Here is a 14,445-nt window from a genome sequence, read left to right as displayed (position 1 = left end):
GGAGATGAAATCGGAAATCAGTCTTATATTGCAGTGCACAGTGAGATCATGAATATTTAGTAAACTTCAATGTTTCAGTGGCTCTCCCTTCATCCTACATGTTAAACTGAGGTACAGTGAAGCTATCAATATTCCAGAGCAGCCCAGTTTTGAAATCTTTCTGGATTACTAACTCACCTTTACCAAAGCCAGAGAATCCAACAGTCTAACCTGCTTAACTAGCATGCATATTGGAAATGCCTACAATACATTTTGGCAGCTATCAGTGGACAAAAAATTCTGGAACCAGCAAAAAGTCTCTCTGAATGTTGGCACACATGGTAAAGTGGAAGAGAAAGAAGCATCGTGGAAAGCACCAACAGTTAGAGCTGACTGAATAACTGATTTTTTGGTTTGGTGGCAGTTTTGAAAAATTGAAAATTAAAATCTGAGTTGGCTCGAACCAAAACAAATATTTTGGAATTTCTGGTGAATCAAAAAAGTCCATTTTGGGTCTGTTTCAGAGCAGGGATTCAAACCTGGGTTTCCCACATCCCAGGGGAGTGTCCTAACCACTGAACTAAAGGTTATAAGGAGTTGCCACGGCACCTCCTGCCCCTTCTTGTTTTCTTTCTCTCGCCATTTTATGACTGAGTGAAAATATCTGTCTCAAATTTGCAAACAAACAATTTCAAGTCAATTCAAAGAGAATTTTTCATCAGATAAACTATTTACCTGAAAAATGTCATCCAGTTGTACCAATAATCCATTAGCCTTAGAACCAGTTACTAAGCCACTGTGAGATGTGTGTTACCTTGTCACCTAAGTACACACAGAGCTGGGATGAACAGTTGATGTGGGTGCACCGAAATGTTAGTGCTGGCAACCAAGTTGGCCCAGAAATATGCTGAACTGTCTGAGCAAACACTGCCAGACTTGGTTCAAACATGGTGCTGAGCCTCACATGGCTGAAAGTTGCTTGGTAGATTAACCCTATGGTTAGCAGGGTAGTTTATAGTAGGGTAGTTTATAGCACTGATTGTGCTATCATGATTTTTTTAAAATAATCCTCATTCACACTGAACATGCTGTTCCAGATAAACTGTGCTAGAAATCCGGAATAAGAGCTCTGCATAGCTCAAAAGCTTCTCTCTCACTAACAGAAGTTCGTCCAATAAAAGATATTACATCACCCAACTTGGAAAACAACTATTAAGGATGGTTCTGCCCAAAGCCTCTTGGAATGACTGCAGGTAGCCAAGTTCTGGACAAAGAGGCTAAGATATCTATCAGATTAATTAAAATATTTAGTTTTTTACCTGGGACATGACTTCTAGTGACCAGCTATCAGTCATTGTTATAGGTTGGGTTGGGTTAGCAGGAATCTTACTGTCCTTCTCTGAGGGTCTGAGCAGCGTTGGTCCAAAGACAGTTGCCAGGTTGTGCAGGGACATCTTGTTGATGCTCTCTCTCTCGGCAACCCTAAGAGGAAAAAACAATGGAGCAAGAGGGTGTTTCTACATTCTGTGGCTCAAAGAAACATTCCTATTAAGCAGGTTTAATTTTACCTACTTTTAAGAGGTTTTAGATACAGACATTCAATAAGCAACTATACTAATTATGTCTCATTCATAGATTCTAAGGCCAGAGGGACCATTGTGATCATCTTGTCTGACCTTCTGTGTACCACAGGCCATTAGACTTTCTCAAACATTTATTATTTGTATTATAGTAGTATTTTGGATTAGATTATTGGATTAGATGCTGTACAGTCAGGGGGCTTGTCTAAGTGCACTGTCTGTGAGGATCCTGCTGCCATGCTCTACAAATTCTGTAGTGTGCTTTAATCTAACCCCATTTCAAAGTGTGTAGCAGCAGGGTCCACACGGACACTAAGGGTATGTCTACACTACAAAATTAGGTCGAATTTATAGAAGTCGTTTTTTTAGAAATCGTTTTTATAGTCTATTGTGTGTATCCCCACACAAAATGCTCTAAGTGCATTAAGTCGGTGGACTGCGTCCACGGTACCGAGGCTAGCGTTGACTTCTGAAGTGTTGCCCTGTGGGTAGCTATCGCACAGATCCCGCAGTCTCCATTGCCCATTGGAATTCTGGGTTGAGATCCCAATGCCTGATGGGGCAAAAACAGTGTCACAGGTGGTTCTGGGTACATGTCGTCAGGCCCCCCTCTCCCTCCCTCCCTCTGTGAAAGCAATGGCAGACAATTGTTTTGTGCTTTTTTTCCTGGGTTACCTGAGCAGATGCCATGCCATGGCAAGCATGGAGCCCGCTCAGCTCACCGTCACTGTACGTCTCCTGGGTGCTGGCAGACATAAGACTGCATTGCTACACAGCAGCAGCTCATTGCCTTTTGGCAGCAGATGGTGCCTTACGATTGGTAGCCATCGTCGTCGTATTCCTGGGTGCTCTTTTAGCCGACCTCGGTGAGGTCGGTCGGGGCACCTGGGCAGACATGGGAGTGACTCAGCCAGGTCATTCCCATCTTCTGCCGAGCACCCAGGAGATGATGATGGCTAGCAGTCGTACTGCACAGTCTGCTGCCAGCCTAAGACGTAAAAGATAGATGGAGTGGATCAAAACAAGAAATTGACCCGATTTGTTTTGTGAAATCAGTGGCCTGCTAAACCCAGGGTTTTGAGTTCAGTCCTTGAGGGGACCATTCTGTGTGACAGTTGTTTGTGTTTCTCCTTGATGCAAAGCCACCCCTTTTGTTGATTTTAATTCCCTGTAAGCCATGTCGTCAGTTGCCCCTCCCTCTGTCAGAGCAGTGGCAGACAATTGTTTCGCGCAAAACCAGGCGAGGAGGCGACGGCCGCACTGTGACGAGAATGATGAGGACATAGACATGGTCATAGACTTCTCACAAAGTACGGGCCAGGCAATGTGCACTGGCAATGTGCACATCATGCTGATAAGCTCTGCATGGTCACCTGTGCTGATCAGCTCGCCACACTGGCCAAACAGGAAATGAAATTCAAAAGTTCGCGGGCCTTTTCCTGTCTACCTGGCCAGTGCATCTGAGTTGAGAGCGCTGTCCAGAGCAGTCACAATGGAGCACTCTGGGATAGCTCCCTGAGGCCAATACCGTCAAATTGCGTCCACACTACCCCAAATTCGACCTGGCAAGGCCGATTTCAGTGCTAATCCCCTTGTCGGAGGTGGAATAAAGAAATTGATTTTAAAAGCCCTTTAGTCGAAAAAAGGGCTTCGTCGTGTGGACGAGTCCAGGGTTAAACAAGGTAACGCTGCTAAATTTGCCCTAAAGTCGTAGTGTAGACCAGGCCTTAGTGCACAGCCCATTAGTGTGGGGTAGATTTACACCGCACCTGGGTACTAAACCCAGATCTCCTGGACCAGAGCCTTAACCACAAGACCATCCTTCTCTACAGATACGTTCCTTAGCATGAACAAAAAGCAAATACATGAATATTAAAAAAAATAATTTCTTAAATGAAAATACTGGGCAGGTAATAAACATGCTCATTTAATGAATACTAAGGTGCTCCAAGCACTGTACCATAATCTTGTAGAAATTACAAACACACAGAAATCACCATATAATAAAATCCCCCTGAAAAAATGGCAAAGAAATAAGACCCAAAAGCATTTAAGCAAGGAGGAGGATAAAGGAAAAGAGACATCTAACTATGGGGTGACAGTAATAAGCACCTTTGAAAATGGAAGGTTTAAAGATATTAAACAGTTAGGAAGACTGATACAGCTAGGAAGGGAGAGTCAATTCCATATGGCAGGCCACACACAGCAAGGAACAATCTCTTGCCAACACAAGATGTATTGTTGCAATTCCTAAAAGATGGGTGGTGTTAAAGTGCAAATACCTGGTAAACATACTCAAGACTTAAGTTTTATGCCATTTACTGTGTTCTGTTACTTCATTCACAGGCAAGTGTGATTTTATGGAGATATTATGGGTGTGCTTCGGGGTGGGGGGGGGGAGTGTGTGTATGTGTTGCAGATCATATTTTCACTGTAAAGATCTTTCTCATCCCTTCCTTGGGAACAATTCATAATGGCTTCAGTAACAGTGAGCATGGGAAACAGGACGTAGCACTTTACCAGGCCTATTTTACCTGCATTACTCAATACAGATTAAATTAAAATGAAAATCAGCGAAGGTGCTCTTTGAGTGACACAGCACATCTCCAAGAAAGGGGCACCTCTCTCCACGGCACTTGGAACTGATTTACACACGAAATGCACCTGTCTAAAGGGTGTGTGTGTTACCTTTTTAAATGGTCCAGAAGGAAAAGGAATGTCACGAGGTTGGGTTCTGGAAGTGAGAGCAGTAAGTTCAGCATGCAGCTTTCCTTTGCAACAGGGTCTGAAAGTGCTATGGGAGGAGAGAAAAAAAAATAAAGGAAGGGAATGAGAGCTTTACTGACAGTGTAAGAAATGAGAAAATATGGGTGACACTTAATGTGCTTCAATTGCATTATAGAGACAAGAGGCTCAGAATTCAATCCAGGCACAGCCTCACTCCCCCTTTGAATTCAGTTCTCCCCTGTTAAACAGGTGATGGAGAATCCTTCCCTCTGTGCAGGAGACCACAACTGCATTCCAGACTCAGAACACTTAGGCCTTGTCTACACTACCAGGGTAAGTTGACCCAAGTTACGCTACTCCAGCTATGTGAATAACGTAGCTGGAATCAACGTAGCTTAGATCAACTTACTGCATTGTCTACACCACACTGTGTTGACGGGAAATGCTCTCCTGTCAACATACCTTACTCTTCTTGTACTGGTGGAGTACCAGAGTCAACCAGAGAGTGCTCTGCAGTGGATTTACCAGGTCTTCACTAGACTTGCTAAAATCGACCCCCACTGCATCGATCACAGCAATGTTGGTGTAGACATGGCCTAAGATGCCTCCCTTCTGGGTCAACACAGGAGAGCCAATCCCAAAGCAGATTTATCTCCTTTGCAGAGTGAATAGTACAGATACCACTTCAGGGCCTAAACAAATAGGATTTCTCTTCTCTTAATTAGGTAGGTAATGTCTTTCGTAGAACTTGAACTTTTCCATTCTTGCAGGTAAGTGAAGCCACTGCCCACACTAAAAACCTGCACATAAGGCAAGATTCGAATTCTCTGCTGAGCAACTCGTGAGCCAAAGAAATAGCCCCGGCCTCCCTTCTCTACAGTCTGTCACGGGGCTTCCTTCTAATATTAGAAATATTATTTTTTGTAATGAGTAAACTCCCTTCCTAAGGCTTCAGGAGCAGCCTCTTAGAGAAGAACATCGTAACACTTAGCACGATGGTATCAATGATTTCTTCTATTACACACCAATGCCCTCAGCAAAGTTGGGATACAGTTCGTCTGTGAAGAGGGGTTCAGGCAGTTCTCTGAAGTATAATTTTAATGTCCCTGCAATGGCATTAACATCCATCTCGCTCATCATCACGGACACATCTTTGTTGTCTGTAAGAGAAAGCAGGGAGACATACAGGTACTGAAGCTGGCTGGTCCTTCAGTCATTCCTTATTCTTGTTCTCTTTTTTGGTTCCCCCTGTTTATCCTATTTATCTTCTCTCCCTACCCAAGTAGCTGACACTCATCACCTGTAGTCACTTTGCTCAGGTTGGTTGCTGAGTTCTCCATTTATATTATCCCAGTGCCGCTTAATAGTTCAGAGTAGCTATAATGTGACCACTTTGCAGCTAGACCCCCAGTACAGCCAGGATGACATCTAGCTTTACATCTGCTGGGAGGACGACGCAAGAAAACAAACGTAGCTTTACCTACAATTACTTCTGCTGTACCAGTGTCATGGGCTGGATCCAACACTCAGTGAAGTCAATGGGAGTCCTTCCAATGTCTTCAGTGAGACCCAGATCAAGCCCCATATGAGGCTGAGCCAGAGTAAGAACGATTTTCAGTTTCCTAATAATATGTTGTATAACAATTAACAGCAGCCACTTCCCCATCTGGAACTCTAGTACAATCAGAAGCACCCCTCAGCCTCTCCCAGTTAAGCAGAGTTCAAGAGACAAAAATCAAGCAATTTAGGTCAAACATCTCCACTCACCAAAAACAGCCTCATATGAAATGTGTTTGCATTTACATAAAAATAGCATTTTTTAAAATGTAAATCATCCCTCCCTCCCCCATGGTGTTGGAAACCCAGAAAGCAGGTGAGGACATTCTTTAAAGTGAAGCAACAACATGAGCCCCTTTTCCATCCAAGAGTCTCAAAATGCTATACAGAGCTCGGCAAGTATCATCATCATCATCCCATTTTACAGATGGGCACACTGAAAAACAGAGAAAGCTTTGCTTGCCTGAGGCCACACAAAGCACTAATGGCAAGCATTGGGAAGAGAACCCAGGAGACCAGACTCTCAGTCACATTCCAGTAACCAGAATTTTCTGCTTCTCTATCCAATCCTTTAAAAAAAATTTCTTAAATGATTTTGATGTTGCCGGTGCTCTTTTAAACAAGAGTCTCAAACAACCGTGGGGACTTCCTGTTAATCCAGAATTCTCAATGACATTGTGGAAAGGAAGACTGCTGATTGCTCTCATTTCCCCTGAGGAAAGTGCCTGCCGTTTACCATGGCAAGGCCAGGCAAGGCAAGGCAGGCAAAACCGCCATTTCAGGGCTACTGGGAAGAATAATCAGCGCATTTCTCAATACAAAGGTCCATTCCACTGAATTCCTCAGGTTCATATCTACAACTGGAAGACACTAATAAAAAACACACAGCCCAGGTAAGAGGATACTCCTTGCACCGGGGTCTCCACCTCTTCATGCTTCCTGGGCTACATGAGATTCAAAGAGCACGGTAACCTGAAAGGCGATCATAACTCAGGAGATAATGCAAAGGAAAACCTTAGAAGCAAATACTTACTGACATCAAAAGCAGCTTTCAAAGCTTGGATATCAGTTGCAACCCCAGAGACACGGTAGATGCCCACCTCCTCCATCCCACGTCGCTCTATCTCCTCCACACACTGGCGCACAATGTAAGGCACCTTTGATCTCTCTCTCCTTGAGAAAAACAGGAAGAAGAGTTCAGTGCAGCATAGGCCAAGAAAATACGGTTACCAGAGTTACATTAGGCACTGGATAAGATGAGACTGCTTGAGTGAAAGGAGCTCTAGGCCACGATTTTCACAAAGGACTGAGTGAGCAGTCACCCTATGAAAATCCGCCCCTTTAAAAGTGTCTCAAATTGGGCACCCAAAATCACTAGTCACATAAGTGTTTAGGAGGTGCAGACTAGCAGAGTGGTAAGGATGAAAAAGAGAGTTACCTTTTCCGTAACTGGTGCTCTTTTGAGATGTGTTGCTCATGTCCATTCTATATTAGGTGTGTGCGCTCACCACATGCACCGGTGCTGGAAGTTTTTCCCTCAGCAGTATCTGTAGGGGACTGGCTCTGGCGACCCCTGGAGTGGCGCCTGCATGGCATAGTATAAGGGGTGCCGCCGGCTCCCCACACCCTCAGTTCCTTCTTGCTGGAAACTCCAACAGTGGGGAAGGAGGGCGAGTCATAGAATGGACATGAGCAATACATCTTGAAGAACACCAGTTATGGAAAAGGTAACTGTCTTCCTTCTTCGAGTGCTTGCTCACGTCCATTCCATATTAGGTGACTCCAAAGCAGTACCCCTGGAGGTGGGTACTGGGGTGGTGCTTATAACCCTTGGCTTATTTATGGGGCCAGTCCTGCTGAGGCTGGCACCCCTGGCTGCTGCGGTCTGAACCATTTACACACCAGGGCCAAGATGAAGAGACTCAGGGTTTTCAGGGTGGCGCAGGAGTCCTTGAGGCCATGCAACTTGCTGTCTGTTTGCTCCTCAAATAGGGCCCGACCATCAAAGGGCAGGTCCTGCAATGACTGTTGGGCCTTGGTGGACAACCCAGAGACTCACCACATGGAGATAGCGGAAGCCCTGGTGCAGGCAGCAGCATCTGATGCTGCCTGGAGGGCTGCCCTGGCCACAGTCGTACCCTCATAAAAGATTGCTCTGAACTCCTTGGAAACCTTGGGGAACGACCCTTTGACCTTGGCATGGCTTGCCACATACTGAAGTCATATTGGCCAAGGAGGGCTTGGTGGTTGGCTACTCTCAGCTAAAGGCTGGAAGACAAAAAGATCCAGCCTCCTTGAGTCTTTATTTTTGTGGGTGGCTCTGGGCTTTCCTTGTGGTAAACCACCTCAACCACAAGGGAATTGGGGGCTGGGTGGGAGTATAGGTACTCATGCCCTTTGGTTGACACAAAGTACTTATGTTTGACCCTTTTAAAGATAGGGGCTAGGGAAGACGGAGTCTTCCACAGAGCATTAGTGATTCTGGAGATCCCTTCATGAAGGGGTAGGGCCATGCTGGCAAGAGCTGAGGACATCAAACGGAGAGTCCAAAGGCTCTTCCAGTGCCTCTGCCTGAAGCCCCAGGTTAGAAGCAACTCTTCAAAAGTTCCTGCTGCACCATGGCATCCCGAGTAACTTGGTGAAGGGGCCCCGTGATAGCCTCGTTTGGCAATGACGAGGATAATGCCACCTCCATTGGTGGTCCATCAGCTTGCTCCCTGGGTCCTCCTGGACCTGCGGAGTCACACCCCCACTAACGCCTGGAGCACTGGAGGGGGATGGGATACTGAGACCACCGACCTCTCCGAGGCTCCTGCTACTTATCGGGTAGCCTGGGAAGGCTGGGTGAGCCCCCAGGGGTTCCACGGGTACCATGGCGCTGGCCACTGCGCTTGGGGCCATGGGGCAGGTTTCGGTACTGATAATATAGTCGGCACCACCGGTACCAGGGCTTGTCCCACAGTCAAGAAACCTTGCTCCAAGCTGGAGCTACCGCAGAGCGGTCAGTACTGGGCCACTAGGATCGGGCTGAGTGGCGGCTCTTGTCCGACCCATGCTGGTCGCTGCATCCCGAAGTAGACGTGTCCGAGAAAGACTGTCGGAACTAACAAAGAGTTGAGAACTACTACTAAGGGTAACTAAGGAACTACTAACTATATACAACTATATTACAGATTTCCAAAGTCGCAAGGACTGAGAACGAAACAACGCTAGATGAAGCTGCAGCAGTTCCAGCACAGTCACTGACAGCAAGGAGGAATTAAGGATGGGGGGGAGCCAGCGGCGCCCCTTATACTGCACTATATGGGTGCCACTCTAGGGAGCACCAGAGCTGGCCCCCTATGGATTGTGCTGAGGGAAAAAATTCCAGCACCGGTGCATGTGGAGAGCACACACACCTAATACGAAATGGACATGAGCAAGCACCCAAAGAACCTTGCTTCATGTTAGAGGGTTTACTTGACCAAATCGGCAAATAGATTCATGAAAATACTGACACTGAACCAGCATCTTTCAATAGCACAACACTGTTAAGAGAGGAAGAATATCCACTTAGGAAGTTCTGTAAAAAAAACCCTCCATTTTGAAAGCTCTGGGCTGTATAAAAATGGCAGAGGATACTGGTTATCATGAGCAAATTATTCCAGTCTCAAGGGTTTAACGTCGAGAATAGAGCTGGTGTCCTCTATAGTGAGACTTCTCTCAAATGATAACACTCACATCTATAAAAGCAGCAAAGAATCCTGTGGCACCTTATAGACTAACAGACGTTTTGGAGCATGAGCTTTCGTGGGTGAAAGCCCACGAAAGCTCATGCTCCAAAACGTCTGTTAGTCTATAAGGTGCCACAGGATTCTTTGCTGCTTTTACAGATCCAGACTAACACGGCTACCCTCTGATACTCACATCTATGCTCTGGGCCAGCAAAAGGCCCATGCACTGTACAAGTCCTACTTTACCCATATTGTGTAGACCAGGGGTCAGCAACCTTTCAGAAGTGCTGTGCCGAGTCTTCATTTATTCACTCTAATTTAAGGTTTCATGTGCCAGTAATACATTTTAACGTTTTTAGAAGGTCTCTTTCTCTAAGTCTATAATATATAACTAAACTATTGGTGTATGTAAAGTAAATAAGCTTTTTAAAATATTTAAGAAGCTTCAATTAAATTAAAATGCAGAGCCGCCCAGATGGGGTGGACAGGACCCAGGCAGTGTGAGTGCCACTGAAAATCAGCTCACGTGCCACCTTTGGCACACGTGCCATAGGTTGCCTACCCCTGGCATAGACCCTGAGCTGGTCCTTTTCACAGGGGGTGAATTCACTCTGTGTTCCTAGTTTAGGAAAATTTAGCAGCTAATTCCCCAAGAGCTCATCTGTTTTCAGCAATAGCAAGACTCTCATACATCACACGATAGCTAGATTCTCATGGTCATATGAAAACTGTCCATAGAGAGCTTGTTCCTTTGTTTTCCTGAGTAGCTGATTTAATTTCTGTTTTTGTAGAGAGGTTATGAACTGGCTCATCTCTGCACATTCAATCCGAGGAGCTGCAGCCTTATAGAGAAGTAAGTATGGTGAGCTTGCAACGCTAGCAGGTGATTAGAGGATTCCTATGCATCCCTTAGAGAAATAGGGGTCATACTGCTATCCAGTTAATAGTAATTCCGTGGGGAGGAAGTACCAGGTCTTCTAAATTACCTACCACGAACAAACAGGTTTCTTCTGGCAAACGATTCATGACAAAAGATCAGGGGTTAAAATAATACAAATGGCTCCAAACAGCTTGAACATTTCCGAGTACGGAAAGGAAATACTGTCGTTCAGTAGCTTTGGAAATTTGTGACCAAGTCAGCCAACTACAGAGGAAAAGGGACAGGGTGTTTCCGGAACACGGCAGAGTGAGAGATGTTGAAAGTAAACACACAGGGTTTCCAAGCAAGAGTGTGCGTGCGCTGCTGGCTTTTGGAGGTTTTTTTCCATGCACAGGATGAAGCTGGGAGAATGCGATACAGCTCCTGCCTGCAGAAATTGCCACACGTTAGCCACACAAGGGCAAGAAAGTATCTGCATACCTCCATTCACTGAGGGCTTAAGTAGGTGCAGCTCCATTGACCTACTGGGTTTACAATAAAACAGAGAAAAGTGTGACCTGACAACTTACTTGGTGACAATGGCAATCTTGACTCCAAAGACCCCAGTCTGTTTACGAGATGGCATTCTTTTCAGACTAAACTCCCGGCTGGTAAATTTCACTGACAGCTTCACTTCAACCTGCAAGGATGACTTTAGTAGTTATTTTTCAAGCAATAAATGTTTTCTTTTGTTTTTCAAAATGTTATGACAAAGAACAGAGAGAATAAACCCGATACACAAGGTCAGGCAAGGAAGTAATCCTAGCAGTTTGTACTCTACTTACTCCATTCATTGAGATGACTGTGCGTTGCCAATCTTTATCCTGTAACACCTGCGGATCCAGCTGAAAAACATGGAAGTTGCTTGTGAGTTGAGAATTGGTTTCAGAGACGAAAATCAGCCAGTTTGAAGAATCTATACAAGTCTGCATGGCAATGCCTTCACCGCTTACTTGAATTTCCACAGGGGAATCAGAAAAGCCCTGAGTTTCAGATGTCGGGTAACTCGTACAGAGTTCTGCACTCGAAGCAAGGCTGGGTATGGATCGCACATATGTATGTGGAAACCCCAGTGTCAAATGTGCAATATCCACTTAACAACAAGAAAAACCTCAGAGAGCTAAAATGCTCTTCTAAAGCCAATAATCTCACCTTTGATAGAAAAGGAAATCTTCACTGCCATAACATAGCAGCCATATTTAATAGGCAGCAGAGGATCATCCCACCCCAGCAAATCAGGAGTCAGGAAGGGAGAGAGTAGATTTTCTAAGAGGAAAGGGCTAAGATCTGAAACAGCGAGGGCTTGTTTCTCTCTGAAAAAACAGGTGAGCAAACTGCAGGTCCCAAACCCAAACTCAGGTCCCAAGTCCAAATGCTGGCACCAGCTTGGTCCAAAATAATACATTTCAAAGAATATTTTAACATTTATTTCCAAAGGTCGTGAACAACAAGATTAAGAACAGGAATTAGGGACTATTATATATGATTCCCAATTCCTTCCTGTTCCTGAGAGAGAGCGTTTCTCTCTGTCTTCTTATTTTAGCTTTAGAAACCTTTTCTGTGGGTGCAGTTTCACAGGCCCAGTGTACATAAAGTTTAAATACAGAGCTATTTACAGCCTTTTACATTCCCTCCATCAACTGGACATCCGAATTTTTCTAGCTCTTTTGTTCAACTCCTGCTAGTGAAACAGCTACCAAGGATGTTGAACAGACATTTATAAACATCTGCTCCAACAATCAGAAATTGCTGATGATTAGTAACTTATTACATCTTCAATAATAATCATCTTGCCTCTATCACTTAGAATCTTTCTATCTCATCCATCAAGGTTCTCACAACACACCCATCACCACAGTTGCAGAGTACTCCGTATCAAGCGCTCTCCTTCCCCCATGCTGTAAGGCATTCTTATTTATTTATTTAAAAGCCTCTGATTTTGGGGGTTACTAAGTTCATCCACCTTACAGTCAGATTGTCTTCAGCTCTTGCATTCTGCTGTTTCCCCCCTCTGTGCCAGCCCACAGAGCTTTCTGGGAGTGGAGAGAGAAGTCTGCTACCCTGTCCAAACAGATGCTGCAGTCTACATGCAGAGGACATGTGGCAGAGATTGTGCTGCCTGAAGCACATTCCCTCCAAGAGCTACCCCCAGGCGCTATGGCTCCCACACTGCCCCAAATGCAAGCAGGAGGCCAAATGCTACAATGTGGCCGAGAGGGAAATTTGGATCACAATTTCCCAGAGACAGGCAGGGCTGGAGTACTGTGGAATCATGATACTCAGCCCCAGGATGAAGTGAGGAGCGGGGCTTGAGAGAGTGCTTCGCCAGCATCTCTGTCAAGCTTCCCTAGCACCGGAGCTTTGGGACAGTTTCCAAAAGGAGCTACATCCAGTTCTCCTGGGCTCCAAAGACATGATGACCCAATGCTGGGTCTGACAGTGAGAGAATGGAGGCGGACTATGGGGTGATCCAGGTGGACTTATACAAGCTATCCAAAGAAATTAAGCACATACAGTGCTCAGAAAGAAATTACCACTTTTTAAAATCCTGCTCTGATTTTGGAATGAAGCAAGAGAAGAGCTGAATGGGAAAGCAGGCCAGAGATCACAGGAGAAGGTAGATATAGTGTCTTACTCTGGCCTGCCCTATTCTTTTTCACTTCAGCTCCAACACAAAGGGAGAAAATGCACTTGAAACTGAAAGAGTGACCGCCGTTACAAGAATCCACTGATCAAACCCATGCTCGGAAATGAAATCCATTTGTAACGTAGCTTGATTTCTTTCAGCAGGAAAGTTCCAAGGCTGGGAAATAGCTTGTCAGGTTCTATAGGAACATCCCCCAGCAAGGTCGGTGACATCTGTGAAACAGTCACCTATCCAAAGAGCCACAACTGGCTCAGACTGAACTTACAGAAAAGGAACAACAGTTTGAACATGGAGCTATACCCGCAATTAGAATCTGACAAAACGAATCTGTGATTCCCAACATGGCTTTGCAATACCAAAGTCTATTCCCTGAAAAATGCAAGGCAAGGGGCGGGCAAGTGCACTTTCACCTTGAGACGCACAGGTTCAGATACACCTTCATGCACAAATGAATTTAGTAACTAATTCTAATCCGATACCCCATCAGCCCTGCCTTCCCCGCCCCCCCAATATAACAGCACTGGCATCTCATTGCACAGTGGAGGATGAATGCTAGATGAGCAGGGTGATGCAATCCACAGTATCCTTGACTCTACTGAGTATGTTCAGCCTCTCCTTTTCCTAAACCCTAATCCCCACTTCCAACACACAGGAAAAGATGCTGCTGTCAGTTACATACATGAAAGCCCACAGAGAAAAGCTGCTTCTTCTCCTATGTTTCAGAGACCCCAGATAAGAAGAGGAGGCGAGAGAGTCAAGCCCACCTTTTCTCTGCGTACTTTGTTACGGACATGAGTCCACAGCGTGGTGTTGCCTGCATGTGTGTGTTTCCCCGTTGAATCTGCCTGGCTCCGATAGGTGCAGCTCTGGTAGAAATATCTGAAGATCCCTTGCATAGTGTAGTCGGCAACCAGCAGTTCCCACATTGTGGCTGCACTGTGTCTGAAGTTAACAAGGCTAGTTGTGCCAAGTTGCTGTTACTTAAGCAGCCCCAGACTCTACACTTAGCCAAGAGGTTTTTGAGGAGACTTTTTCCGGAAGGCCTGCCCCCTCCTGTCAGGCTGGCCACGTCACCGCCAGGCAGCCACAATCTACATCATTCCCACCCACGCCGCAAGAATTTCCAAGCTGGAAGAATTTTGCAGCGTGAGAGGTTTCTTTCAGCAAACACATTCCCTTCCCAGGCTCAGGAGGAAACCAGTTCCGAAATGTTTGGTTTCCTGTGCAACACAGCTGAGCCCAGCCAACTGCAATGGCCTTTCACTAAGGACTCTGCTGAAATGGCCTTTCTGATGATCTCTCCCATGTTTAATAAGGCCAAGG

The 14,445-nt window shown here is 45.5% G+C and overlaps 1 protein-coding gene across 3 annotated transcripts in view; it reads right to left on the bottom strand.

The window, feature by feature from the left end:
* BCR (BCR activator of RhoGEF and GTPase) overlaps window positions 1–14,445 on the bottom strand; it is a 128,500-nt gene that overhangs the window by 3,131 nt on the left and 110,924 nt on the right. For 2 of the 3 annotated variants that reach the window (XM_050924452.1, XM_050924453.1), the window contains exons 17-22: window positions 11,261–11,320; window positions 11,006–11,115; window positions 6,877–7,016; window positions 5,312–5,446; window positions 4,248–4,353; window positions 1,299–1,461 (exon numbers count right to left, since the gene is read on the bottom strand). In XM_050924452.1, the coding sequence (XP_050780409.1) occupies window positions 1,299–1,461; window positions 4,248–4,353; window positions 5,312–5,446; window positions 6,877–7,016; window positions 11,006–11,115; window positions 11,261–11,320 (714 nt within the window). Of the gene's footprint in view, window positions 1–1,298; window positions 1,462–4,247; window positions 4,354–5,311; window positions 5,447–6,876; window positions 7,017–11,005; window positions 11,116–11,260; window positions 11,321–13,886; window positions 14,188–14,445 lie in introns of those variants that run through there. The other variant, XM_050924456.1, reaches the window with a different exon arrangement.

The sequence above is a fragment of the Gopherus flavomarginatus genome, chromosome 15 (genome assembly GCF_025201925.1).
Source record: "Gopherus flavomarginatus isolate rGopFla2 chromosome 15, rGopFla2.mat.asm, whole genome shotgun sequence".
NCBI lineage: Eukaryota > Metazoa > Chordata > Testudines > Testudinidae > Gopherus > Gopherus flavomarginatus.
Note: the sequence above shows the minus strand (reverse complement) of the source record. Positions and strands in the feature narration are given on the sequence as shown.